The following is a 25,526-nucleotide window of genomic DNA, read 5'->3' on the forward strand; positions in this document are numbered from 1 at the left end:
GAAAACAATCGCCACGTTTGTAGTGGTGCACGCAATGAGCTGTGTTACGTGGACAAAAAATATTTCATTATATGTGTGATTTTCATTCCGTTCGCGCCAGGGGGGCCAAAGCGTTACAAGGTCACGCAATCATATTGCAAACTATAAGCAAGTAATCAAATCGTCCAAAAATATATAAAAAAAGAAAATGTAATGTGATAATTCAGAGCCAAAAAAGAAATAAATTTGCAGCCAAACGTATTCAATGTTTAAAGAGACATTTATTTTCAGGGCATCATCATGTGAACCTTATGCTGGTATAATAATAATTGTAATATCATTATCATTTCTTTCAAATCCAATTCAAAATATTATAATTTTATTAACAGTTGTATGCATCATATGCAACTGTAGTTCATAATAATACAACTGTCCATTAACGTAACGAATTGTTTCACCATTACAATGATCAAATATATGTACGCATACAGCATACTGCTCTATACATTCGCAAATCTTGCTCACGCTCAACCTCCAGCGGAGTTGCGATAAGATAACATTATGTAATTATCTTTTTGTTTATTTCCACTCTTGCATACACCCTTCACTATCGCATTCTACTCACGTGGTTCTTCAGCAAAGTACCAAACATACCAAGCCAGAGCTTCAGCAAAGAGCACGCTACGGCTCCATCACACCCTGATGCAGAAACTTTGTCAGCACTTCGCGCATCACACGCCGATAGACGGGACTGCTTGCCGCCGGATTACTTCCCTTGCCCGACAGCAGTGCTTCAAAGTCGATCTTTGAACGATCGACAAACCGATACGGATACAGTGCCACGTAATGGAATAGCTCAATGGCGCCTTTGCGAAGCAACTCTATATGTAGCTCCTGCAGGGACGTGACACGGCCAAGCCATCCAAGCTGATGCAACAGCCGTCGAAACTCTTTATAGTACAGATATACCATTGCGTCGCGGTGCTGCTCCTTCACCGACTGATCGACAATCGTATCGAGCAGATAGTATAAATCGACAACCGGTGTAGTCCAGCTACAAATTTGATAGTCTATCAGCATCGTATCCTGCACCTGTCCGTTCGGATTCTGCTGGTGGAGTAGATTTTTCGAATGGAAATCCCCATGCACTAGCACGTTTAGGCACTCCGACGATGGGCGGTAGCTTTCGATGAGATAATGGAGCAATTTCCCTTGCAATTTTTGTACGGGAAGGACTAGGTGTGCAAACTCTTCAGTTGATCGCATGAAGTCCAATAGGTCGTTGAAGCTTTTTTTTAACATTCCATCGAGCGCTTTAAACTTATCGGCCACATCACAGCGGTGTCGGTTGGCAAAGGATGAATCCTACGTAAGTGAAGCGGTTAGATTGTTCCTCTTTCTCTGATCACCACAAACTTACATCTTGCTCCATCACGACAGATGCTGCATGGAATTTAGCAATAGCTTTGATAGCCGGTACCACTTCCTCGAACGATGTGATGTACCCACCAGTCTGCCAACCTTTGGCACTGACGTCTTCCAGGATCAAGATAGTGTGTGGCTTTTCCGATGCATAAATAAGCCTAAAATTGCAAAACAGTTGGTGTGTGTCAATGAGCTGCTCGAATCACAATCGTCTGTCGATTGCCACCTACCTAGGATAGTTAAATGTTTCTCCGATTTCTTCCAACCTCCGTTTCATCTCCGGCAACACTTGGCTGTAAATGCGTATCTCCCTAAGGAACAGATCTCCCTCCTCTAGTACATCTTTTTTCAGCCCCGGCTGGTACGGTTTGATCTTCATGATCACATCGACAGACGCCTCCTTACCTTGCTGACATCGGTAGTGAATTGTCGTTCGGTACATAACACTCGCGAAATGTTCACCGGGCTTTGTCCCAGGGCGTAACTTGCATCCGTGACACAGCCGAGCATTGGGATCGTGCGTGAATTCACGTATCACTTGAAGAAAAAAATCATCATTTAACCAAACAGGTGAGTTGTTCTCATCCCTAGGGACCTCCATTTTAAACAAATAAATAAAAAGGCAAAAACTTAAACCAGCGAAAAGTACACTAAACGTTCACCAGTCTATCGCAACATTACTCAACGAGGTTCGATTTGTACTGGGTGTATTTATAACATGATGGCTCCCCTCCCAAAAGGGCTACAATGTACCATTGGGAAGCAGTATCATGATGAAGTGACGGCGATAAGATGATGTTCCGAAACACGCATGCGGTCAGCATTGTTGTAACGTGTGAAACAATTTACATCACACTCCCACTTAAGGTTTTCGAAGGCGGCCAGATACATCAACACAGATACTAAGACATCAATTCACATGGAATTAAACAATATAGTTTTACTGTGCTGGTGGTCAGAGCTTTTCAACATCAAAACCAAACACTTAATGTTTCAACTCTATTTTAAATGCTGAAAATGCTAGGCGACTTTTTTCTCAAAAAGGTATTTATGGCACCGTTTCGATTTTTCGTCTCAACGCCCTATGAATCATCGCGAAACAGCTGCCAACGCTAAGCAGGATAAAAAAAACACACTGTCTGCCAAAAATGGTCATTGAAACGAGCCCTTTTTTATTGCCTTATCACGATTTCCGGAAGGCTTTTCTCACTCTGCCGGCCTCTGCTGCCCCTAACAGATACGGCAGTCGAAGCCGACTAGATATGGAAGCATCAACACTACGCGCGCAAAGATAAGACCACCATCCAAGCGAACTGTTGTCCACCGTCATTCCACTCCTAACGAAGCGTCATCGATGCCAAACCGTTGTATAAAAGCTAACCGGTTTTTGGGAGTCACCTTCAGTCGAAGTTCAAACGCGCACCTTCAATCATAGAGCGTAAGCATTACGCAGCACTTTTGGCGATATTTGCTTTTTTTCGCTCTTCGCACTCTACACATTACAAAGCGTTGAAAATGGGTGAAACCGCTCCGGAAGTCAAACCAGCCTCACCGCCAGAATGGGTTACCAGTGCCTATTTGGAGACGATTTTGCGCAAATTCGAAGGGGACAAAGATTTGCACGTCACCGGCATGGAGAGCACACCGGTTGGTAAACCGGGCGAATATTTGGCCAGCCAGCTGTTTCGTGTCACCGTCCATTACCGTGGAACCAAGCGGAACGAAACGGATGGTGGGGAGGGTAGTGCTAAAAAATTGGTGATCAAAATTCAACCCGACAAGGGTGTTATGGCCGACACGATGGATGGTACATTGTTTAAAACGGAACTGAAAATGTACGGTGAAATTCTGCCCAAGATGGAACGCCTGCTGGCTGACAATGAACGTCAAGTGCCGCTACCGAAATGTGTCCATGTTAGTGCAACGCCCCAGCCCATCATCGTTCTGGAGGATCTTGCACCGGACGGTTGGAAGGGACACGATCTGATCGAAAGCTTCGAAGAGGTGAAACCAATCACGATCGCTATCGCACGCTTTCATGCGGCTTCATTCTATCTCAGCAAAAACGTAAGTACCGCCGATCACGATCGCCTATCGATGACGCCCTTTAACCGAGTTTTATTTCCTTTCCACTCCACAGAAGACAGATTTTGAAGAGTTCCAAACCGACCTGTTCAAAAACAAGCATCCCGTGCTTGAATGGATGTTTGGCAACAATCTAAAAGCCTTCATTGAGTCCCTGCGTACCTGGTCCGGTTGCGAACGGTTTGTGAAGCCGTTCGAGCGTGCCTACGCTGACTATTGCGATCGGCTGCACGATATCTACTGCTGCAAAACACCCGGCCGGCTGTACAATGTACTGAACCATGGCGATTTTCATGCTAAAAATCTGCTGCACCAGTTCAACGACGAGGGCGGTATTGCCGAATCACGGTTTCTCGACTTTCAGGCCTGCTGTTGGTCTACGCCCGCGATCGACCTGTACTACCTGCTGAACAATATCGTACACTACAAGGTTAAGGCGGCCCACAAGGAGGAGATCATTTCCTTCTATCATTCCGAGTTTACTGCCGCACTGAAAGCGATCGGGTACCTGGGCTACATCCCGACAATGCTCGATCTGCAGATTGAGCTGCTGCGGAACGGGTTCCTTGGTAAGTGTAATGGACAAGCAGCTAAGACGCTCGGCAGCGGCGACTTCGTTAGTGACGGTTTCCATTTTCCACAGATATTCTGCACTACACCTGCTTCCTACAGTTTCGCTTTTTCGACTTCACCAAAATTCCCCCGGAAAAGCTTGCCACCGGACAGGTGGGTAATCTGGGGCTGGAGAGTGAAGAGTACCAAACGCTGATGAAATCATTAATTCCTGGCTATGTGTACAAAGGCCTTTTGGAGTAGCGATGAGTGATTTTTCGAATATTACCATAAGATTATAAAGCATTGACACAATAAATAAATTAAATTGAAGTAAATTGTGATGCATGAATAATCAAAGTAGAACAAACATGGTTTATATTTAAAATAGTACAACGAATGAATGTGTGCGGCGATCAGTACAAGTCTTCGTTATCGGCACACCTGTAGATTACGTGCAGCTAGACACATCAACTCCATTTCACATCACTATTAAGTTGCATTTAACAAATAATTCGATCATGCATCATGAATTCGAATACGACTCAGAAACAAAAGTTCAAACCAGCACGTGTGTTCGACTGATTGTTTGCATCGGGTCACATGTCAGCTTCGTGTTTCGTACAGTAGGATCACGCTTTTCTCTGCCGATTACACGAAAAACATGAGATTATTTAGAAACAGCTTCACAGAACAATCGAACATAAAACACGCCACTTCGAGGGCCATGTATCAGCTGAATGCAATAAAGGTTATCTTGGGACATATTTTACCGTACACCTGAATTGTACATCTTATACGTTATATACTGTTTGGGGCCGTTTGGGGGATGATAAGATACCCGCAAAACGTACACAATATCCGGTATTGGAGATAAATAGAAACCCTCGCGAGTTTGAAGCGGAACTTTCCCTTTCGTGTTGCTTTAACTTTTCGTTTGCCGTTGGGGCGTACAGTCTGCTTAAGATACTCGCCCGTGACAGGATGCATTTAGCCAACAAGGATCCAACGACCTGGCTTACCGGTCAGCTTTTCCAGAAGGCGCTGATCCAATACACCACCGATCGCGGGTTGGAGGTGGAAGACGTTCATCTGGCAGTGCATGGTAACGCTGCCCAGCAGTACGCCAGCACGATCTATCGGGCGTGCGTGAGCTATCGTAGCCGTGGGAAAACGGAATCGATCAAACTGATCGTGAAACTGGTCGCTTCGAAAGTAAACAGCCTAGCGGACGAGCTAACGTTCGACACTGAGCTGAAGGTGTACCGGGACTATCTGTCCAAGATGGAAACAATGCTGGGCGGTGATGCGAAGGCGTTCAAGTTTGGTCCAAAGTAAATGTGAGGGTTAAACGTTCAAACGTTCAAATGTGCTAATGTTTTTGACTCTCCACTGCAGGCTAATCTACTCCGCCGACGATCCAGTGCCGCATCTGATTTTGGAGGACTTGGCGAGCCAGCAGTTCGTGCACAGTTGCAAGCTGCTCGATGTGGACGATGCAAAGATTGTGTTAATTAAATTGGCCCAATTCCACGCGACATCATACAGTTTAACCAACACTAGTGCGGTATAGCTTTAGAAAAGCTCTCCAATCGCCTGTAACCCTAAACATTCCCACAAACATGCTTTGAATTTATTACAGGCCAATTCTCTGGACGCATTAAACAACGGGTTGTTTAAACAGAAACCCTCGGAAGGTGTAAAGTTTATGTTGGAAAACTTTACCCTCTTCGCGGAGGTGCTATCGCAATGGGATGGATACGAGAAGTATGCGGAACGTTTGAAGAGCATTCAACCAACGTTTATGGAGCGTGGTGCAGCGATATACAGGGGCCGAGGGTTCGGATTCCATGTGCTCAACCACGGCGATTTTCATTACAATAATATGCTGTTCAAGATGGACCAAGATCGTCGAGTGGAAGATACAGTATTCGTGAGTAATTCAAGTAGCATTCACACTCTAGCAGTTCTTCAACCCATTTTCCTACACCCTTTCTCCGGTACAGTACGACTTCCAGCTCAGCTGTTGGACCACGCCGGCAGTGGATCTTCTTTACTTTCTCTACTTCATCTGCAACCGTAAGACGCGTGACTCCCAGCGACATGCCCTGATACAGCTATATCATCAGGAGTTTACGCGCACCCTGGACACGGTCGGATACATGGGAAAAGTTCCAACGCTGCTGGATATAAATTGCGACCTGCAGCGCGCTGGATTCCTGGAGGTTGTTCTGGCGATCTGTTTTGTACCGTTTCTGTTTGCCGATTACAACCAAACTCTCAATGTGTATGGTAACGAGGAGGAGGCCCGTGCGTATCGTCGCGCACTCTACAATGGTTCTCAGTTTAAGGAAGTTATTCTTCCCCTTCTACCCTACTTTCTATACAAAGGTTACTTAGATTAGCAAACGGAGAAATCATTGCAATAAAGTGACACACGCACATTACGATCGCTGGCACATTTATTCAGCCCAATCGCGATCATCTTCAGTCCAGATAACCTTTCCGATCGTAAAAGTTTAACAGATACTCCATGCGATCCTGGTAATTGGGATGGGAGAAGAGCCGCTTACGGAACGCGATCGCTTCCTCCGTGCGACCCAACAGACCGCCCAGGTCCGCATTGGCCGTATCCTCCAGCAGGCGCAGCGGTATGAGAAAGGTGGAAAACATCACCCCATTGTGGCCCTTGCGCAACATCTCCACCTGTATGTCCAGCAGGGTCGGTACCCGCTTGGCGTACTTTAGCTTGGTCAGCGTGTCCACCAGCTCGCCGTGGTAGTGCTGCAGCAGCAGATCAAAGTCCTCCACTGTCACGTCGTTCGATGCGGAAGTGAACAGCAGATAGCTCAGATCGATGGCCGGTGAGCCAAAGAACCCGGTGGCGTAGTCAACCAGTATCGCGTCGGTCGGCTTGCCGCTCGGTTCCGTCTTAAGCATCACGTTGTTCACCCACAGATCGCCATGGTTGAGCACGTTGAAGTCGGTTTCGGTGCGCGTGTACACCCGGCACCCTTTGGCGATGATGGTTTTTTCCAGCGCACACAGCTTTTCCGCTATTTTGCCCTTGGTCGTGGGCCAATTCAATGCCTGCTCACCGCAGGCCACGACACTGTTCTGGAACAGCGGATAAAAGTGAGGCACATCTTCGCTAATGTTGCGATAATGGTGTGCTGCCATCGCGTCTTCTTCCTGTAAGCAGGGATATAAAGATTATCAGAGGGAAGAACTTCCACAGGTGACTACGCAATGCTTACAATGCTGTATAGAACTGCTGTAGCAGCGTGGAATTTGGCGATCTTTTCTAGCACGAGCTGAAGCTGACCAAAGTTTAGCCCGGCCGCTCGTCCCACTGGCTTGTAGCCTTGCAGTGACAGATCCTCAAAGACGAAATGTTTGATCGTGGTTGCATGGATCGCATGGGCACTGTTAGGAAGAGAGAAGGCAACCGAGTTATTACTTTGGGTTGGAGCGCACGCCTGTATGTCGATTCCTTACACCGGTGCCAGCCGCTTGCTGTATCCGATCGAGCTTAGCAACTGTTCGACTTTCGGCATAACCACATCGTAGACGGCAATCTCCCGCTTGAACACATCGTACGCATCCAGCAGATCCGCATCCTCGTCCCGTGCGAACGACACCTTTATGATGTATGTCTGTGTTCTGGGGAAGGAATTCGCAGCAGTTGAGTTGTGGTCGCCACTGAGGGTGTCACATTTGCTTCTCACCTGTGATTGTGGCTACCGGTCGTATAGTTTACCGTCACGCGCAAGATGTCACTGGAGTAGTTTTCGCCCTTAGCCAGCGGCGCAACCACCTTGAAGCTCTCGACCGTGATTGCACTTTCGCACTGCTCCCGCCGCAGTATGCCCTGCAGGTAGTCCCTGGTGATGAAGGGATACTTCTCCTCGATCGTGGCCGGATCCATGCTATCTAACCTTACAGCAGCCAAGGGTTGCACGCCGCACCTGTCCGGAAACACTGGAATGACTCAAATCGAATACCCGGGAGTAAGGTGAACTTAAATAGTTCACCACCCTGTCCTCGCGTCAAATATAGACCGCGATAGTGCTGACAGCTCGCGACAGAGATAAGAAGTGTAGCCCTTGTGATACGTATAATTGCTCGTAGCCCGTACGCAATCGACCAATCGTTTCAGTCGTTCTCTGCCCCATGTAATACACCGTTGTTTTCACTTCTTTTTAGCACTGGATGATGAACCGGTTGGTCGAAAACGAAATCGAACCAATCGAACTGTGTTTTTTTTTTTGGGAATGCGCGCAAGACACGACCACAACCACGAAACTGTTCTGTCATCCGCAGATAATTGACCACCGCGCGCTTGTTCGCCCATTCGCTGCTCCGTCAGTCCGTTCGGTCCGGCCCAAAAACCATTGCACGACCACATGCAAAACCTTTATGCTCACCACAACCCCATTCGTGTGTGTTTTTTTGGTAACCCGAACGCTCAAAACAGCGCAGCTGCTTCACTTCCCCTGCCCTATGTTGTCCTCGCTCTAAGCAAGCGTTCAGAAAGACGCGCATACACGCATTCATCGTATTTTCTTGTTGCTTTTTTTTTTTGTTGCGCGTACGGCGGGGATGAATGATCGCGTCGTTTTTGCCCGTTCTTGTTGTTGGCTGGGTTTATGTTTGTATTTATAGAACTTATCAAAATCTTACCATCCCAAACATTCGGGCATTGTACTTCAGCGGCGACCGTTTGGGGTGGCACATTTGCAGCGAACTTACCCTGCGCAATAATCCGCGTTTCGAGCGTTCTCCCCCACGCGGTGAAAGAAAACGCACGTGGTTTTGGCAAAGCAAAACCGGTCCTACACCAATACCAACGCCGAAAACACCCTGCCACGAGACGTACATCGTGTGGTTGCATCTTCGAGATAAGTATTGTATTGCGTTGGAAGTGGTTCCAAGGGGTAGTTTTGCGCGAAAATTGATACAATGTGGGAGAATGGCGTTCACGTTAGGGATTATTTTTACAAAATTATATTCAAAACTTATCAAACCAAGCCCTTTGATCCAATAAACTAACGTAGTCTTGCGTTTTAAACTGTGGCAAAGCTGGCCTATCTGGCTGTCTAGTTCATCGAGAGTTTCACATGAATTAAACAATATTCACATAATTATGATAAAGGGTTTCCAGACAGTTTTTTGGTTTTTCTTCGATTTTAAATTTGTTCTTCGATTTACAGATAATTACCAGTGTATTGCTGAAGAGGATCCTCGATTTATTTCACCCAACGTTATTCAATAGTTTGAGTCAAAAATGTTGAAGCAATGGTAGCTATTCATATAAATAGTCAATACATATTTTTCCGTGTCAGTTTCCGATGGAAGCAGTATTATTTAACGATCGGGAGATGTTTATCTAGATGTTCTAGATGTAAAAGATGTTGTAAAACAGTAATAGCAAAGCCTCAGAAGCACAAGACATAATCAATTGTAAATAAATAAATAAATAAATAAAACTGACGGACTGATTCAAATATTATTGAGAAACAGTTAAAATTGTATTGTTAAATTTTATTAGGTTTATCGGGAGAGTTTATCTTTCTGTCCATTACTAGAATACCCGAGTCCAAATAGATCAATTTTGTTTATCACACAGCTTAAACAGCTAAACAGCTTAAAAACCTGTCCACTATGCGTTTTTGTGTAAAATACATTAAAACCTATGAAAACCTTTTTATTTTTTTATTTTTTAAAAACGAATTTTACGGTCTGATTATAGAACACAAACCGCCCCCAACTAGACTTTAGGGTGCGTTCATTCACCCCGAGCAATCACCTTGAAGCACACTGTTTTGATGACATAATTGCGATTGCCTGTGTGATTTGTATATTGCCTCTAGCGCACGCTCAATTGACGATCTCCACTATTCCAGCATCACTGACCAGCATATACGATCGGCTAGTGACACATTCCTTTCCATCGCCTGAAATAGGCGGTTGATGAAACTGCGTAGCAGGAAGTGAGCAGAGCCGAGTTTTCGTTTATTAAAACTAATGCAAGTCACGTCTGTGTCTTTTTTTTCGCATTCCAACAAACGCTCTTCCATCACTCTCACAGTGTTTTTTTTTTTAATATGGGGCCACACGATATCGCTCCGATGACAGCCTCCACCAAGTGCGTGCACGTGCATCTGCAACGTTAAATAACGATTGCCATAGTTACGGCTTCATTTGCACTAAGCAGCCGTCCAGCAGTAGCAGTTGGAGTAGTCCATACGGTCAAGGCCAGCAGGGTGTACGCCAGTGTGTCAGCGTTTTCAAACATCGACTAGCACAGACAAATAAAAAAACTCCTCCCTCTCACGTTGTGCAACCATCGCGGTCAGCGCTCAGTGTTCTAACGTGTTGCAATTGTATTCGCCATTACGCCGGACCGACAGTGATCTCGGCGCAAGTGCGCCAGGGTGGCGCTTCTTATCTGTATTCCACACCATTCCAATACCGTACCGGCAGTATCTTTGGCGTGCCGTTGGTTGAAATTAGCAACGTGCATGATTATGTGTGTGTGTGTGTTTCATTTTCCTCACTTTGTGATGCAATATCGATGCAGGCTTTAAATATTTAATCGTGGAAACAAACACAAAATAGCACCAATTTTGTATGCTTACAAAAATGAAAACATTTCCTATGTGTTGCTTCTCTCTCTCTCTCTCTCTCCCTCGCTCGTTTATCGGTTTAGCAGCTTTAAGGGCATTTGTTGGGGGAAATTGTTTGTGTACAAAATGATTTTGTACGATCGTTGTTAATGTGTTAAGCTGAAACTGTAAAATGCACTGATTCGTTCTGCACGCTTTATCCTGTTCTTGTTTGCTGTAGTGATCTGGTAGAGAACACGGTTTTATCTGCTGTTTTAATGCTCAGTCTAACAGTATTCATTATCTGCCGCTCTCCATACTAATCAAACCATCAATCATAATTCATACCAACCCGACAAGGCACTATTTGCTATTCTACAGTTTTGTCTAGTCACGGTATGGCAAAAAATCACTCTTAACGACACTCACGTGGTTGGACCGATCGAGAGGCTTGGAGGTTAACAGACAAAAGCTCCCTGCTATCTCGCCGTATTTACATGACCAACGATGAGCTATCAACTGTACGCCATATCCTACAGCAAACGTGCGGCAATTAGACCAACAAAAAAACGGTATCAGTACGATCGTCACCCATCATGAAGCGAAGAAAACTAGCCGCGAATGGGTACGATCGTTACTGGTTGCACTGATAGTGAAGGGTGTTGTGCACTTAGTTCTCCACCATCCGTATACGCATTTCGCCCTTACAAATATCAACATCCTTCTAAAGAGGCGTCATCCCGCCAGGGCACCTAATTCTTACACCATCTTCCCTCACCACTGGCACTGGGCCTGAGTTCCCTATGCAGGCTGTATATCAGTTCACCACTATCAGCATACACACGCGCCCATCTCTACGTCATCTCCGACTGATTGGTGTTCGGACCGGATGGGAGGGAGCGAGGGTTGTGTGTCTTCAATCTTCATTGTTGTTACCCTTGGGTCGCGATGATTGTGTAGCACTGTGCGATTTGAATGTACGATTTGAAGCACCACCACCACCACCACCACCCATCGCGACGACGCGTTGCTGATTCTGCGCAGCACGCGATCAGTTGTAAACCGACGGCCAAACATAACGGTCGCTAGCAACGGCGAACGCGCGCGCGCATACCCGAGTGGACTGAGCAACTTCGCGCGCAATCAAAACTCGCTAAGTGATACAACGATCGGGATCGGAACCGGCGCTTCACGATGGCATTCAACAAGGATGAGATGAACGCACCGAGCTGGATGAACCGAAGCTTCTTCGAGAAGGTGTTGCGCCATGCGGAGCGCAACAGTGCGCTAACGGTGGACGAGTTCCGCATCCTGCCCGGCACCAAGCCGGGCGATCACTTTGCGAGCGTGATCTTTCGCGCGATCGTACGCCACAGCGGATCGGCGGACGAGGTGTCACTGATCGTGAAGACGCTGCCCTCCGAGGAGGGCCTGAAGAAGGACATCCTCAAGGATGGGTACGTGTTCGAGACGGAGACGCTGATGTATACCGTCATTGTGCCGGCGATGCAGCGGCTGCTGCAGTCCGTCGGCGATCACACCGTGCTGGGTGCGAGGTACGTATGCCGTGGGTGGTCGCCCATTGTCGAAGGCCTATCGGGCGATCTTGTCTGCCGCAAAATTGTGTCCCGGTCGAGTTGTGTGATTAGATAAGCCTCGGGAATGGTTTGGCAAGGTGGGAACAAAACAATGAAATTGCCATAAAAGTTTATTACGTCGCGATGGTGTTAATTAATCGATTGGCCCTGCAGTAACCTGAAGGCACGAGCCATCTTTGCACGTTGACACCCGGTTCTTTATTACGGCCTGCCTGCCGATAGTCTGATATTGTTCCGAAAGATATGGCTGACGTGTGTGTGTTTTTTATCATCCAGAAGAGCTTTTGCAAATCGAAAAAAGGGAAGACCTGGATGGTCCTGTCTCTTCCTAAAACGGTCGATCGTTGTTACATGCCCTATATATAAAACATAGTGCCCAGTGTCTAGTAGCATCTCGCTATGCTAAGTGGATGATCCACTTTCAATCCACTTCCCTAAGTGATGATAATCTAAAGAAAAACGTTCATATTTGTGTCTCAAAGGTGTGTGAAGCGGAATGCGAATGTTCTATTTTAAATTGTTTTTGTGCAATGATCACTCAAACGAAGGAACCACAAACCACGAATACGCTAATTGGTACATTTTTTTGCATTGTAGTTTTTGTCCCTATTAAATCATCATTCAAAGGCGATCAAAAGACTATGGAGAAATAAGAATAATTTGATCGATTTGATGACGAAATGATAAAAATTGGATATTTTACCCGGCAAGATAAACTGCATTAAATATCAGCCTAAAACCTGTATTTGACTGTTTGACGGCTAGAGGTTCCATCTTCTTCTGATATTGCATATCATTATGTCTGCATACCACTGAAAATATGACCCACCGTATGTCTGTTTGGGTGTGTGGCTTCGTGTCATATGATGCCGTGCGTGCTTTCGCTCGTAGTGCTATTTTTACAACGTTGTCTGGATAATTGCTGAATTTGCAGCATTTATAATTGTTCAGCTAGTGAAACTTTCCTGTACATTATGATCACGATTTCCCATGCGCAAAGTCGAAGAGTTCCCCATTGGTGTATGAGTTGACGTGCCATGTTCTCGAAAAATGAACAAGATTCGATTCCGACTCTAGAACATCACACCTTGAAGGTTCTAACTATGTGGTTATGTGAGAAAAAGGGCCTTTATAAATCGATCCCACGACGTTGGCAAAAAAGAATAAATGCTTCGAGTATGCAAATGTAACACTTTTAATTTCAAAATACTATAGAATATCAATGGGTATTCTTAATGAAGAAACGTAGGAACTCCATGCACGTTTACCGCACCACATGTGTAATTGAATCGTCTCAACCCACACCGATATTCCTACACGAGAGCTGGATAAATGTTGGTTAACACATTAGCTTAATACGCCCTCCAGATGAGGATATAAAAACCACAACGTCTAGTGTACCGGGTTGAATTATAAACCATTAAAGATGTGGGATGGCGGGAGTACAATACCGCAAAAAGATTCGCATATATTGTGTGATCTAACCGCGGTGACGCATGCAAACAAATGAACTAATATGCAACTAATAATGCAAACGGATTAACTGGCAATTTAATCAGCCTGAGCAGTCTGACATTATTTCTATGCCAGTGCATAGTACAAAAAAGAGGATGAGCTTTCATTCCATACAGAGCATACCGTTAAAGATGCAACCGTGCGGATCTGTTGGATTTTGTGTAAGAACACATTGAGCTAAACTGCTATTTCTTGCTTAGCCTAAACAGGTTATTCCGGCCTTGCTAAGGGGGACGGCAAATTATTATTTGTGATTAAAAAATATAAAATAGCAATGGAAACGTAACGCTTCTAGGAAGGTTCTAAAATTCAACATATAAACGATACATTTTTGATAAATGGATACATTCAAGCAAAATTGAAGCCCACTCGCAACAAAACTGGAAATATTAAAAATGCAAACTAATCTGGAAACCCTTTAATTAATAAATAAGCATTGCCCGACAATTGCAGTAAAATAGTGGCTGTTTAGCTTAATGTTTATTTAATGCTTACGCTTTTATTAATTTCCTACGACCTGGACGGAGGATAAATACCTTAACAAGGTCACGTCGACGATGTCTACAATTTGTGGAAAACGCTGTCACTGTAAAATCCCATTTATTTTTCGCAGACTTCTTTATCATGAAAAGCTTCCCACCTGGGTCATGGTATTTGAAGATATCACCAAGCAAGGGTACGAGATGAAGGTGAAGCAGTTGGATTTGGAGGAATCCAAAGTGGTCTTTGCCAAAGTGGCCCGTTGGCACGCGGCCTCCATGTACCTTGTCGACACGGTAAGCAAACGCCCTAGCTACACAGCGTAGCGCTGCATTCTTACTTATTGCCTCATTTGCCCATCGCACAGTTGCCGGAAATGAAAAATCTTAACAAAGGCGTCTACAATTTGTTCGAAGAAAATCATCAATTTTTGCAAATGTGGCAAAGCTGCATCGCGATGTTGGCAGGGATAGTGAAGGAAATGCCCGGACTGGAGCAATATTCGGAAAGAATCGCCAGCATAAAGGAGACCATTTTCAAGCGTGCATCCGCGATCTACAACTACGACCCATCGTCCTACGTGCACGTGCTGAACCACGGTGATTGTCACTTCAAAAACATGATGTTCAAGCGAACGGAAGGGAAGCTGGACGATATTATGCTGGTAGGTAGCGGAAAGCATGCTGAAAGATGGATTGATTACGTTTTCGAAATGCTCATAACCGTCCGTTTGGATCGTTTGAATTTTTAGCTCGACTTCCAGCTCAGTCTGTGGGGAACGCCAGCGGTCGATCTTATCTACGCGATGTACAACTCCGTATCGATCGACACCCGCGAAGCGCACCGTGACGAATTGATCAGTTTTTACCACGAGGAGCTTACTGCGTGCCTGACCAAGTTTGGCTATCTGCGCAAACTGCCCACCCTGTTGGAGATACATTTAGAGATGCTCAAGTGTGGTCATTTGGGTAGGAATTGGTTGGCCTCCCTTTTTCGCTTGTTATCGTATTCTAACGCAACTTCTCGTCTTTTGTCCTACAGAGTTCCTGCTCGCGGCCACCTTTGTGCCATTCATGTGCGTAGATGCGACCGAAATCATGGACATACCGGAGAACGGTGAAGGATTCGAGATGGATTTTGCCGAAATCGACAAGATGATGGAAAGTTTCAAGAAGTGCTTCCTGCACCCAGTGTACGTTGAATTCATTACGAAGAACCTTCCCAAGTTCGCTCACAAAGGTCTAATAGATCTGGAGTGACGTTGGGAAGCGATGCGTTGCAGAGCTTGCGAGTATTTAAGGGTTAAGTGCAATTCACCCACCGCAGGATAGTGAAAAGGAAGCGCACGCCCTAGTCGTACGGGCACATTCGGTGGTATTAAGCAATAAAGTCCAAGGATGAAGAGAGCCGTCCCACTATAGAAGAATGTAGAGTTCCATTTCGGAGGTCTTTTTTTGAGCATAAAATGTACTCGACATGTGCTTTGTGTTGTTGTCGTTTCGTTGCCAAAACGAGTAGCAATTTTATTGCTTGCCTTCCCCTAGAGTCGGGCAATGATCGAGCAGCAGCAGCAAATGACGCACCAGCGCCTTTGCACGTCAACTAAGATGCGAGGAGAAAATCCTTACATCTCGATGACACGCTGACCGGTCTTGTTGGTCTTGTCGAGGAAGTCGGCGAACTCCTGGTACGGGGTCTTGTTCAGCGGCAGATCCTTCCACAAGTCCGGCGTCAGGAAGGCGTACGTCTTGGCAATGGCGGCGTACGTGGCCTTCGCGAAGTTACCGAGCGTGGTCGTGGAACCACGGGTGGTGGTATAGCAATCGTCAATACCAGCCATCTGCAGCAGCTTCTTCGGAACCGGGGCAGATACGATGCCGGTACCACGCGGAGCCGGAATCAGACGCACCAGAACGGAACCGCACTTGCCGCTGACCTATACACAAAGCGGAAAACATAATATCATTAGTACACGTGCGCACAGGAGTAAATGAGCTTTTTTTTTTTGGCAGTGAAGCATCAGATATCGAGAAGAACGTGACAAGATTACCATCAGACGTGTAAGGCCATCTTTTCAGCCGCTAACTGCGCACCGATCCGAGGAAACCGCATAAGTTTGCAAGGTTTTATCATCATTTGGAAATCTTTCACGTTCTTCGTTCGCCTACTAAGACACTGTCCGCCATGCTGAAGCGAAAAACGTATCATCGAACCTACCTTGCACGGTACGGTGTGAGGGCGACCGATCTTGTTACCCCAGTAGCCACGACGCACCGGGACGACCGACAGCTTGGCCAGGATGATGGCACCACGGATGGCGGTGGCCACTTCCTTGCTGCACTTCACACCCAGACCGATGTGACCGTTGCTGTCGCCGATGGCAACGAACGCCTTGAAGCGGGTACGCTGACCGGCACGGGTCTGCTTCTGGACGGGCATGATCTTCAGCACCTCATCCTTCAGCAGACGGTTCAGGAAGAAATCGATGATCTCGAACTCTTTGATCGGGAGCGAGTACAGATAGATTTCCTCCAGCGTGCGGATCTTGCCGTCCTTAACCAGGCGGCCCAGCTTCGTCACCGGCACCCATTCCTTCGAGTCCTCCTTGCCGCCGCGTCCGCGTCCACGGCCACGGCCGCGACCACGTCCACCACGACCACCGCCGCGGGCACCGCCACGCGAGCCGAATCCTCCTCTAAATCCACCACGGGCTGGAGCAGCGTCCGCCATGCTGTGGAGCAAGCGAAGGTAAGACGCACTTGATTAGTTACGGTTATTGAGGTTATGGTTTGGCCGCCCGCTGTGTGAAAGCAGGAGATTTATAGCTTTTGTGGCGAATAACTCAAAATAAAAATTTACTAACCGAAATGAGGTACAGCTCGTGTAAAATGCATCATGGCTAAATAACCTATGAAATCACTACACGAGTCCGGAAACGATAATTTCGACGCTTGCAAAAACCACGTGGCGAACCAACATGGCGTTCCCAAAAATAATCGATTTTCTCGCTACATATCGTAGCCCGTATTCCCCACAGCGTATTATATGGAGCTCCAAATTAATAAATGCTCCAAAAATTGCAGCGATTAGAAACTAATTTAGACTCAATATTCTCACTTCGATCCGTTCAGTTAATTCCTAATACACGAAACTAGTACGGGAACTTACTTGATTTTGGTGTTGTATGTTGTGTCACGGTAACCCGAATGAACGAGACGATGCTCGAGCACCCGCGACCAGCATTTCTGCTCGAAAGCCGTACCCCACGATAGTTTTGGTTTGTGCTATAGCCGTCCTGCTTACTCATACGACATCGAACGAGAATACGATGACGTCATTCAAAAGGGACCGTTCATTTGAGGTGGCGCTTTGGATTGTAAAGAAAACTTGGCAGTATTTTCTAATGTCAAGCAAAAAAGCGGGAAAGTGATTCAAGAAAATTATTTACAACAGAAAATATCTCAAACAACGCTTAGCGTGGTCTGATGCAAGGCGGCAAAGAAAGGAAACGCATTTCAAATTACCCGCTCAATTTTTATTTCCTGCTATCATTGGATATCGTACATAGAAAGTATGATTGCATGATAAAATACATAGCAAATGATATAGTACCCGAAACGCATAATATATTCGCTGTTGCTTCTACTTCTTTAATGCTCTCAATGATGAGAAAATTACCGTTACATAATCATAAAACCAAAATTCATTTAAATGAATAATTAGATAAACAGATAAATATAGAATATCTGCTATCCGTATGCCATTTAAGCAGATCTGTTTCAGACCATATTCTTAACGAATTACTTGTATTCGGAAATACATTTTTATATCCTTAGGTCGATTTAAAACTAATTAATCATGAAGCACAATCAGTTAATCCACAAATCAAGACTAAAAAGGGCCTTTTCAATTCTACGAAAAAAAGTTTTCGGATAGTGATAATTGATTCTGATAGTCGCGTAGATTAGTGATTTGATTAATCAGAATATATTTTCCGTCTCAGTGTGACATACTGCCAATAATAATGTTTGAATAGAGTTTTTAGGAAACTATTCCATCGTAGGTCCATCTATTGGTTTTGCAATGCACCGCTTACACTTTTACAGCCGAGCATGAAAAGTACTTCTCCTCGGCTGTATCTCCACGCTCTGCCTTATCACCGCTTATCCGGTTCTCAACTGTTACTATTGCTAGTCAGCAACATTACCGAAAGTGTGCTAGAAGAGGTTCATCTTTAAGATCGCAATGCGAAATAGTGTACTCTGCTGGGTGTACTGGTAGCGCTCAACACTGGTGTAGGTGTAATATCTGCTTGCTCACTTCTTGTAGTGATGTGTGCGGTATAATATTTCACTAGAAAAAAAGGATGCATTTTGCTCACTAACCCTAGCCCGTACAATCAAGCAACATACTCTCTGCAGTGCGCATACATACTTTTCTCCTTCACTAACCGGCACATCATTCAAGACCTAGAATCAACCTGCCCGTGATCCAGTAAACCTTACTTCCATCACAATAACTGCCAATGTAGCCGCCGGTTCGTTCGTTCTTCTAATACCCCTATGGTTCCCTGACACAAAGCGACCAACAACAAAAGGTGCTGGCTTTAAGTTGTCCTTTTTTGTTCACTGTGTTTATGGTTGCAACAATGCTTCCCAGTCCTGATTTCTGTCTGTAACATTTCCTGTTTAAATAACGGAACCGCACCACATGTCCGCTATTTTTCCATTTATTTACAAACGTACTGCTAAAACCGCATGTCTGGAGGAACATCATATTGGTCCAAGTCCAATACAATATGTAGTGGGAGGGGAGGGGAATTTGTCTGGGACAAACGTGCAACGGAAAACAAACCCTTCCATCTAACAATAAACATTTGTTACTCACAATTAACACCGGGCGTTACAGCTTTTTATCACAAACGGACTTCAAAAGGATGAGAGGTACCTAACCAACGAAATGATATACGCTGAAAGGCAGACCACTATTACGCACAATTTGCCTGAGAATCTGCCAAAACACAAGGGACAATACGAAACTAAACGGAAATTACTTCTCTCTTTGATGTTGGACTTATTAAGCAACATATTACAGAGTTACCGAAACAAAACATACAATCACAATTTGTATCCTGCGCCATTTGAATTTTCCAACCAACCAACCAATCGTTACATCGGTTTAACGCCGAACAGATTGAAAATGTGTGGAGCACCTTCATAAGCGAGAGGGTTTAAATTTAGAAAGCTAACACACTTTCTCCCTCTCTCGTTCTCTTGGCAACATTTGACCTTTTTTTTCTTGAAAGTTAGAAACCCAAAACAATCTTAAGCCGGTGCTGTGCTGGCCACTATTTTTACTACATAGCGGAATCATGTGTGCGCGCCCCAGCGATCTTTTACCCTCTGTTTACCACACGTTAACAGGATTATATTCTTTGCTGTCTGTGATGATGATGATGATAATGAAAATTTGGATGTCCAATTTAAAAAAAAGAACTGCAAAAACTATTGCAAAACTTAGGTTAAATTGCGTGTTCCACTCTCACTTGGAGCGAGCCAACCCGACGGAATAGAGAAAAGGGTAAAGGAAAAGGGGGGAGAAAAAGGTGTTGCAGCAGCTGTTGTTTCCGGCGCTGGTCTCTACTGCGTCACACCAGTTGCGGCCGCCGTCACTGCTGCCGCCGCCCGGTAAGCTCCTTCGAGGGCCGCCTTCTGTTCGGCGGTCAGTGTGTTGATGCATGCCTGGAATAGGTCCGGATTGCTCTCGATCTGCTTCACGATCGAGAGCATCCGTTCGGCTTCGGGGTGCGGCACGGTTACCGCCTCCCGGTAGAAGCAGGACGCAATGATCGAAACGATGCGCGGTAAGTTTACGTTGTTTTCCCCGAGTATGACTGGATGATTCGCTTGGATCAGATCGCACAGATAGCCGTACACGTACACCGCTTCGTCTTCGTCCTCGCCAACGGGCAGCCAGGTGAACCTGAGGGAGGAACGGGCATTCGTTAATCACATTGTAACACACTAAAAACTCGGTTATCGGAAGGACGATCAGCAGATGAAGAAATGTATAACATCAGAAAAGGTTAAGCCATATTACAGAAATTTGCTCACCATCCAGACGTGTCTGGTAAGACGGGTATATATCCTTTTTCATCATGATTTACTTCCCTTCATCCCTTTCTAGATAGCATCAAACCGTGATCAAATGATCTCTATTCAACGGTCAACACTTACCAAAGCGCAATGATTTCGTCCGGATTAGTGATCGCTGTGTTGTTGTATTTCAATATCTTCGTCACGGCTGAGATGGCGTTTTCCGTTGGGTTCACGTTCTCCGGTTCGCGGCTGTCCGGTGCCATGATGACTTCCACCAGCAGCGAGATGGCCTGCGCACATGTAACGGCAAACTGCTCCCCACCGAACTGTGAATCGAGAGCAATTGCATATGCGATTAACCGCAACGGAAAACGAAGACCAAACACACGAGAAACCAACCAACCGAACAACAAACTATAACAATTTTTAAATGACCCACATTTGCTGTGCTACACCTGATAGATCTACTTTAAAGCAGTTGGAAGTTGTTACGCCCTAACCTTTAAAAAGAGCGGCACATGCTTCAATGGTCACCCCACAACACACAACTTTTGGGTCAACTTTTATGAGTCAAGTTGAAAGGCTACTTACTGCTCGGTTTATGCTTAGTTGTGAAATATCTTACCTGGCCTAGCACGCCGCATCCATAAACTGCTGCCTGTCGTACTTCCGGCTGCTCGTCCTTGATATATTCCAACATTGGCTGCAGGAAATAAGGCTGATACTGTACGCACAATGGGCCAGTATATTCTGTTTTCAAGGAAGGAGAACATAAAAAATAGACTCGTCAAACACTCGCGCTCTTTCACATTTGCTTCTTTTCTACGCGTTCTTATCGTTCAGAAAAGGTTAAGCCATAATAAAGTGATTAATCATCGCAAGATCATACGTATGATACAAGTTTCATCATGTTTAAAGGAAATGTTTAACTCCCAACACCCACCACTCATTACCAGCAGCACTTACCGATGAGATCGTCGAATATGCACAATCCCCATTGCCGGTCCGCCCACGGGTTCGTGGCCTGCAGCAGCTTCACAAAGTGCGGGACAACGCGCTGGAACGACGGCAGGAACGCATCCTTGTACGTGACGAACAGCGAATGGATGATGTCGGAGATGCGCGACAGCAGATAGATGTCCGCATCGTCCTCCTCGGCCAGCTGCTCCTCGACACCGTCGTCGTAGTCTTCCTCCTTTCGGGCCTGGGCACGCTTTTCCTCCTTCTCGAAGTGCTGCTTCATGAACTTGTCGATGATCTTCAGCACCTCCTCCATCGCCTCGTTCGACAGGCAGGCCGCCCCGAGCGTCTCGATGCAGCGGGCGAGCGAGTGCAGCAGCTCGGTCAGCACGTCCGCCTCCGGTTCGGAGTCGATCGCCTTCAGCAGCTCGGGACAGATGTACAGCCACATGCCCTCGAGGTACTTTGGCCCCTTGATCTTGGCGCAGTCGAGCAGGTACGGGAGCGATTCGGCGGCCGCCGACCGGACACCGTCGTGGAAGTAGAACTTCAACATCGGCACCATCAACCGCACCACCTCCTCCGCGTAGTTGGCGAACCCTTCCTTCAGCTCGCGGGCGTAGCACACCAGCATCTCGCAGGCGGACGCCTTGTCCTCCAGGCCGGCCGTCCGGATGACAAAGTTCTGCTGCTCGCCGAGATTCACGAACTGCCAGTTGCTGTCGTTCTCGACGCCCTGCATCTCGTCGTTGTCGAGCAGTGCCACCTCCGGCTTCATCGAGGCGGTCCGCATGACCGGCCCCATGACCAGCGGCAGGAACTGCTCGAACTGCTTGCCCAGAATTTTGCAGATGCGCGCCCAGGCCGATATCAGGTAGGACGTTTGCGGATCGTCGTCCGGCAGGTCGCCCTCGGTGTGCGTCTTCAGCAGCATGTCCATCACGTCCGACGCGTCCGACATGAACTTTTCCGCCCCGACCGCCAGCCCGATCAGGCTGACGCACTCGATCGTCTTGCCGCGCAGCAGCTTCAGCTCGTCCGTGTTGCCGTTCTTGATGATGTACTTCAGCGACGGCATCAGCCGGTCGTAGTACACCACGAAGTCCTTCTCGGTCGTGTCCGCCACGGACGCGATCGTCGTTACCACCTGCTCCAGCACCAGCTTGGTGCCCTTCTCCACCAGCTCCTTGAACTTGGTGGTCAGAATCAGTTCGAGCTTCGCCATGATCGCGTCCAGATAGCGCGTCAGGATGTTCTTCGGGCAGTCCTCGCTGAAGTTCACCAGCGCCGCGCCGGCGTGCGCCTGCACGCGCGGATTCTCCACGTCGTCCAGCAGGTTCAGCAGCCCCGGTATGACCTGCTCGTGGAACTTCTTCTCGAAGATGGGCGCAAAGTCGGTCGCCATCTGGCCGATCGCGTTACAGGCCGCGTACCGTACGCGCGGGTGCGGATCGACCAGATACTTCAGCACGCCCTGCATAATGTTCTCCAGCATCGCCTCCATCTGCTTCTGGCAGCCCTCGCCGGCGGCCGAGATGGCCATCAGGGCCGCGTGCCGCTGCTTCCAGTCCGGGCTGAGCAGCATGTTTGGAATGTTGTTTACGATGTGCGGCAGGATCGTTTTGCCGCCGAGCCCGCACGCCAACCGGTCCAGCGCCGACTCGGCGATCACGTTGTTGTCGCTCGTGTCGTCTTCGGTGATCTTGTCCGACACCGACCACTCGTCGTCGTCCTCCAGGTCGGTCATCATCTGCAGGATCAGGGGCACCAGCGCGGTCACATACTTGGCCGCCCGCTTGCGCACCATCGCCGGGGCGTTCTCCGCCAGCGACACCATCATCTCGAGCGCCAGATGGCGCAGGTTGTCCTCCATGTCGACCGTGCTGAACACCTTCATGCAGAGCTCGAAGATCGGCTCCAGCTGCGGACGGAAGAACTTGGGCACGCCCTCGGCCATGTCGATCAGCAGCTGCATCAGGTTCTGCGGGTCGCCCAGCTCGATGCTCTCCGCCGTGATCATGATGATCTGCGGCAGCAGATCGGCAAACTGGCGCTGCACGTCCTCCTCCTTGTCGTGCAGCAGCACGAACGCGCCGTACGCGCGGACCGCCTGGAAGCGCACCTCCTGGTCGGACGTGGGCTCCAGATACTTGATGAACATTTGCTTGATCAGCGGCAGATGCTGGGCCTGCTGGTTGCCGAAGATGCCCGGCACCGAGGCAAATATGCGCAGGGCGGCCTCCTGCAGCTGCACGTTCGCACTGTTGTGGCAGTGGAACAGGAATTGCAGAAACTCGGGCCACTCGTTGTTGCCGTCATCGTCGATCAGGCACCGGGCGACCTCGGCCACCATCTCGCAGATCTTTCGCCGCATGCTGCCCGACTCGTTCTGTTGCAGCGTCAGCAGTATCTGTTGCTTCAGCTGGTCCCGCGCTTCCGGCGGCAGCGGCTCGTAAAATTCGTGAAACTCGGAAGAGAACAGCCGGCGCAGCAGGACGGCCGACAGCATTCGGGCATCTTCCGCCATCTGTGGGTTCTGTACCGTACCGAGCAGGTGCGGAACCTTTGTCTCGCACGGCAATGCATTGTAAACCTCCTGCGGGATATATTGTGACGCGATCGCGTTCGTATTGCATTCGCCAATTGTGTTTTCAATAGGACATCCGATATTTTTTTGTTTTTCGTTTCGGCAAATGTCAACATGTCAGGCGCACGTGCAAATAAATTAGAAAAAAGGAAGTCATTTAGAAAAAAAACACACAAACAAACTTCAAACGACGTAAGGCGACATCGGGCAGCACGTCAAGCAGCACTGTAAAATCGATAAAATGCGACTTTCACGACAGAGACATACATTTGGACATTGTGTGCATCGATAGCAACGCCAACACCACCCATCTCATCCCATGCAACGACGGGCACCGTCGGTCTGGCGTAGACACGAACGTTAATCATGTAAACCCCACCAGCACGCACACACACACACATATACGCACAGATCTAGTCACCGTAGGTGGTATGTGTTCACTGTGATGGCGCTGTGAGGCGTACGTCTTCCAAAAAAGCACATGCTGGCGCGATTTCCTTTGACTTTGGGCAGCTACCTCTCTGCCACCGTTTCCGCAACTGTCCTTATCATTCCTTCTTTTCGACAGTTATTCGTCATCACGTCGATCGGGGTGTGTGTGTGTGTGCGCGAATCGAATCATCGTGGTGCGAACGTTTCATGGCATGCAAATGCGATTCCCGCACCGGAAGGTCACGCCCGTCGTGCGACCAAAATAACAATAAGATTCCCTCTGCCCTACCTTTTCCGCTACGCATGCCTTACAAAGTTAGTTACATTTGCCAGTGCAATGGGCATACATGGGCACGTTTTTGTGGTACCGTAAAGAGGCACAAATCAGACGATGACTCATTTGCGTTGTTATCATCGCAGTTTTTGGGAATCCTTTCGTGGTGTAATAGACGCCCGTCCCGGATGATGCACTATCCAAATAAAAACACACCATTTGATCCCCGGCGAGCAAAAAAAACAGGAACCGGAAACACATGCCGCACACACACACACACATACCAATGTGTATGGGTGTGTGCGGCGAAGCTGAGAAAACTTGTGCCCAGCGTGTGCAGCTTTTCGCTCCGATGCCGACCTTGGAACCGACTGCGCCACAACCCTTACGTACCTCTGCTTTCGTACGAACATCATTGTCCGTAGACAGGAGCGAGCCCATCAGCTGCTGAAAGTTGTCCTGGTCTAAGGCGGCCATTATTTCGCATCTATCTGCAACCCACGTTGGACGGCAATGCGTTTCGCCGCTGCGATCCAGAGTCTCGTTGTCGGTGCCTTTCTTGGAAGGGGGTTTCGTGTGTGTGTCCCTCTGCGGGGGGTGTGCGCTACTTCCGTGCTCCGGGCGTAGCTCTGCTTGCCTTCCACCCCGACCGGCTGCTCTGCTGACTGCTTATCACACTGCACTGCCGCTCTGACGACACCTTCACGGCGGGACTGCAAGTTTCGTTGCACGTTTTTCTCTTCCGTCGAGCACCGCTAAGCGTAAATCCCTTCACTGCATGGGCCGCAATTTTCACCGACTAGCGCGTGTCCACGAGGAGCGAAAACGAGACAGCTGCGAAAAGAGCGCGCATCGTTCCGGGAGGAAGAAGAAACGCGCATTTTTTCCTCCCCGTTTCCTATGTTGTCAGCCCTGTGTGCATTGGCCAAGGTG

The 25,526-nt window shown here is 47.5% G+C and overlaps 6 protein-coding genes across 7 annotated transcripts; 2 read left to right on the forward strand and 4 right to left on the reverse strand.

The window, feature by feature from the left end:
• Window positions 1-270: 270 nt before the first annotated feature.
• Window positions 271-2,835, reverse strand: LOC120901576. Its single transcript, XM_040309629.1, has 3 exons — window positions 1,635-2,835; window positions 1,400-1,562; window positions 271-1,344 (listed from the first exon to the last, which is right to left on the reverse strand). Exons 1-3 carry the CDS (start codon window positions 2,003-2,005, stop codon window positions 661-663), a joined length of 1,218 nt encoding a protein of 405 aa, XP_040165563.1. The 5' UTR covers window positions 2,006-2,835; the 3' UTR covers window positions 271-660.
• On the forward strand, window positions 2,819-6,488 carry LOC120898265. Its single transcript, XM_040303864.1, has 7 exons — window positions 2,819-3,471; window positions 3,545-4,058; window positions 4,133-4,301; window positions 4,923-5,375; window positions 5,440-5,608; window positions 5,684-5,974; window positions 6,048-6,488. The coding sequence occupies exons 1-7, from the start codon at window positions 2,920-2,922 to the stop codon at window positions 6,444-6,446; spliced, it is 2,547 nt and encodes an 848-aa protein (XP_040159798.1). The 5' UTR covers window positions 2,819-2,919; the 3' UTR covers window positions 6,447-6,488.
• Window positions 6,462-11,686, reverse strand: LOC120901557. 2 transcript variants are annotated; one of them, XM_040309594.1, is made up of 5 exons: window positions 11,586-11,686; window positions 7,770-8,022; window positions 7,540-7,704; window positions 7,299-7,467; window positions 6,462-7,233 (listed from the first exon to the last, which is right to left on the reverse strand). In XM_040309594.1, exons 1-5 carry the CDS (start codon window positions 11,662-11,664, stop codon window positions 6,529-6,531), a joined length of 1,371 nt encoding a protein of 456 aa, XP_040165528.1. In that variant the 5' UTR covers window positions 11,665-11,686; the 3' UTR covers window positions 6,462-6,528. The 2 variants fall into 2 exon arrangements, with proteins under 2 accessions (XP_040165528.1, XP_040165535.1); XM_040309601.1 differs by having other exon boundaries at window positions 11,413-11,593.
• A 24-nt stretch (window positions 11,687-11,710) lies between these two features.
• On the forward strand, window positions 11,711-15,662 carry LOC120901570. Its single transcript, XM_040309614.1, has 5 exons — window positions 11,711-12,205; window positions 14,376-14,538; window positions 14,610-14,906; window positions 14,994-15,210; window positions 15,284-15,662. The coding sequence occupies exons 1-5, from the start codon at window positions 11,844-11,846 to the stop codon at window positions 15,499-15,501; spliced, it is 1,257 nt and encodes a 418-aa protein (XP_040165548.1). The 5' UTR covers window positions 11,711-11,843; the 3' UTR covers window positions 15,502-15,662.
• A 62-nt stretch (window positions 15,663-15,724) lies between these two features.
• On the reverse strand, window positions 15,725-17,542 carry LOC120901580 (40S ribosomal protein S2). Its single transcript, XM_040309642.1, has 3 exons — window positions 17,411-17,542; window positions 16,460-16,973; window positions 15,725-16,178 (listed from the first exon to the last, which is right to left on the reverse strand). The coding sequence occupies exons 2-3, from the start codon at window positions 16,970-16,972 to the stop codon at window positions 15,867-15,869; spliced, it is 825 nt and encodes a 274-aa protein (XP_040165576.1). The 5' UTR covers window position 16,973; window positions 17,411-17,542; the 3' UTR covers window positions 15,725-15,866.
• A 664-nt stretch (window positions 17,543-18,206) lies between these two features.
• LOC120898412 (importin-5) lies at window positions 18,207-25,473 on the reverse strand. The gene is made up of 5 exons (XM_040304239.1): window positions 24,987-25,473; window positions 21,307-23,896; window positions 20,966-21,090; window positions 20,479-20,666; window positions 18,207-20,224 (listed from the first exon to the last, which is right to left on the reverse strand). Exons 1-5 carry the CDS (start codon window positions 25,068-25,070, stop codon window positions 19,882-19,884), a joined length of 3,330 nt encoding a protein of 1,109 aa, XP_040160173.1. The 5' UTR covers window positions 25,071-25,473; the 3' UTR covers window positions 18,207-19,881.
• Window positions 25,474-25,526: the final 53 nt, after the last annotated feature.

This window comes from Anopheles arabiensis, chromosome 2 (assembly GCF_016920715.1).
Source record: "Anopheles arabiensis isolate DONGOLA chromosome 2, AaraD3, whole genome shotgun sequence".
NCBI classification, from domain to species: domain Eukaryota; kingdom Metazoa; phylum Arthropoda; class Insecta; order Diptera; family Culicidae; genus Anopheles; species Anopheles arabiensis.

Excerpts from the sequence above, each read along its gene's own strand:
- LOC120901576 (XM_040309629.1), bottom strand. The coding sequence starts at position 2,005 with ATGGAGGTCCCTAGGGATGAGAACAACTCACCTGTTTGGTTAAATGAT. Across the intron at positions 1,563-1,634 it reads GAAACATTTAACTATCCTAG|GCTTATTTATGCATCGGAAA; the intron begins GTAGGTGGCAAT and ends TTGCAATTTTAG. Across the intron at positions 1,345-1,399 it reads CTGTCGTGATGGAGCAAGAT|GATTCATCCTTTGCCAACCG; the intron begins GTAAGTTTGTGG and ends TCACTTACGTAG.
- LOC120898265 (XM_040303864.1), top strand. The coding sequence starts at position 2,920 with ATGGGTGAAACCGCTCCGGAAGTCAAACCAGCCTCACCGCCAGAATGG. Across the intron at positions 4,059-4,132 it reads GCTGCGGAACGGGTTCCTTG|ATATTCTGCACTACACCTGC; the intron begins GTAAGTGTAATG and ends CATTTTCCACAG. Across the intron at positions 4,302-4,922 it reads GTGTACAAAGGCCTTTTGGA|AAACCCTCGCGAGTTTGAAG; the intron begins GTAGCGATGAGT and ends GGAGATAAATAG.
- LOC120901580 (XM_040309642.1), bottom strand. The coding sequence starts at position 16,972 with ATGGCGGACGCTGCTCCAGCCCGTGGTGGATTTAGAGGAGGATTCGGC. Across the intron at positions 16,179-16,459 it reads CTCACACCGTACCGTGCAAG|GTCAGCGGCAAGTGCGGTTC; the intron begins GTAGGTTCGATG and ends CTTTGTGTATAG.
- LOC120898412 (XM_040304239.1), bottom strand. The coding sequence starts at position 25,070 with ATGGCCGCCTTAGACCAGGACAACTTTCAGCAGCTGATGGGCTCGCTC. Across the intron at positions 21,091-21,306 it reads CATATTCGACGATCTCATCG|AATATACTGGCCCATTGTGC; the intron begins GTAAGTGCTGCT and ends CCTTGAAAACAG. Across the intron at positions 20,667-20,965 it reads GATGCGGCGTGCTAGGCCAG|TTCGGTGGGGAGCAGTTTGC; the intron begins GTAAGATATTTC and ends CTCGATTCACAG.
- LOC120901570 (XM_040309614.1), top strand. The coding sequence starts at position 11,844 with ATGGCATTCAACAAGGATGAGATGAACGCACCGAGCTGGATGAACCGA. Across the intron at positions 14,907-14,993 it reads AGCTGGACGATATTATGCTG|CTCGACTTCCAGCTCAGTCT; the intron begins GTAGGTAGCGGA and ends TTGAATTTTTAG. Across the intron at positions 15,211-15,283 it reads GCTCAAGTGTGGTCATTTGG|AGTTCCTGCTCGCGGCCACC; the intron begins GTAGGAATTGGT and ends TTTGTCCTACAG.
- LOC120901557 (XM_040309594.1), bottom strand. The coding sequence starts at position 11,664 with ATGGGTGGTGGTGGTGGTGGTGGTGCTTCAAATCGTACATTCAAATCG. Across the intron at positions 7,705-7,769 it reads ACCGGTAGCCACAATCACAG|AACACAGACATACATCATAA; the intron begins GTGAGAAGCAAA and ends TTCCTTCCCCAG. Across the intron at positions 7,234-7,298 it reads CAGCAGTTCTATACAGCATT|GAAGAAGACGCGATGGCAGC; the intron begins GTAAGCATTGCG and ends CCCTGCTTACAG.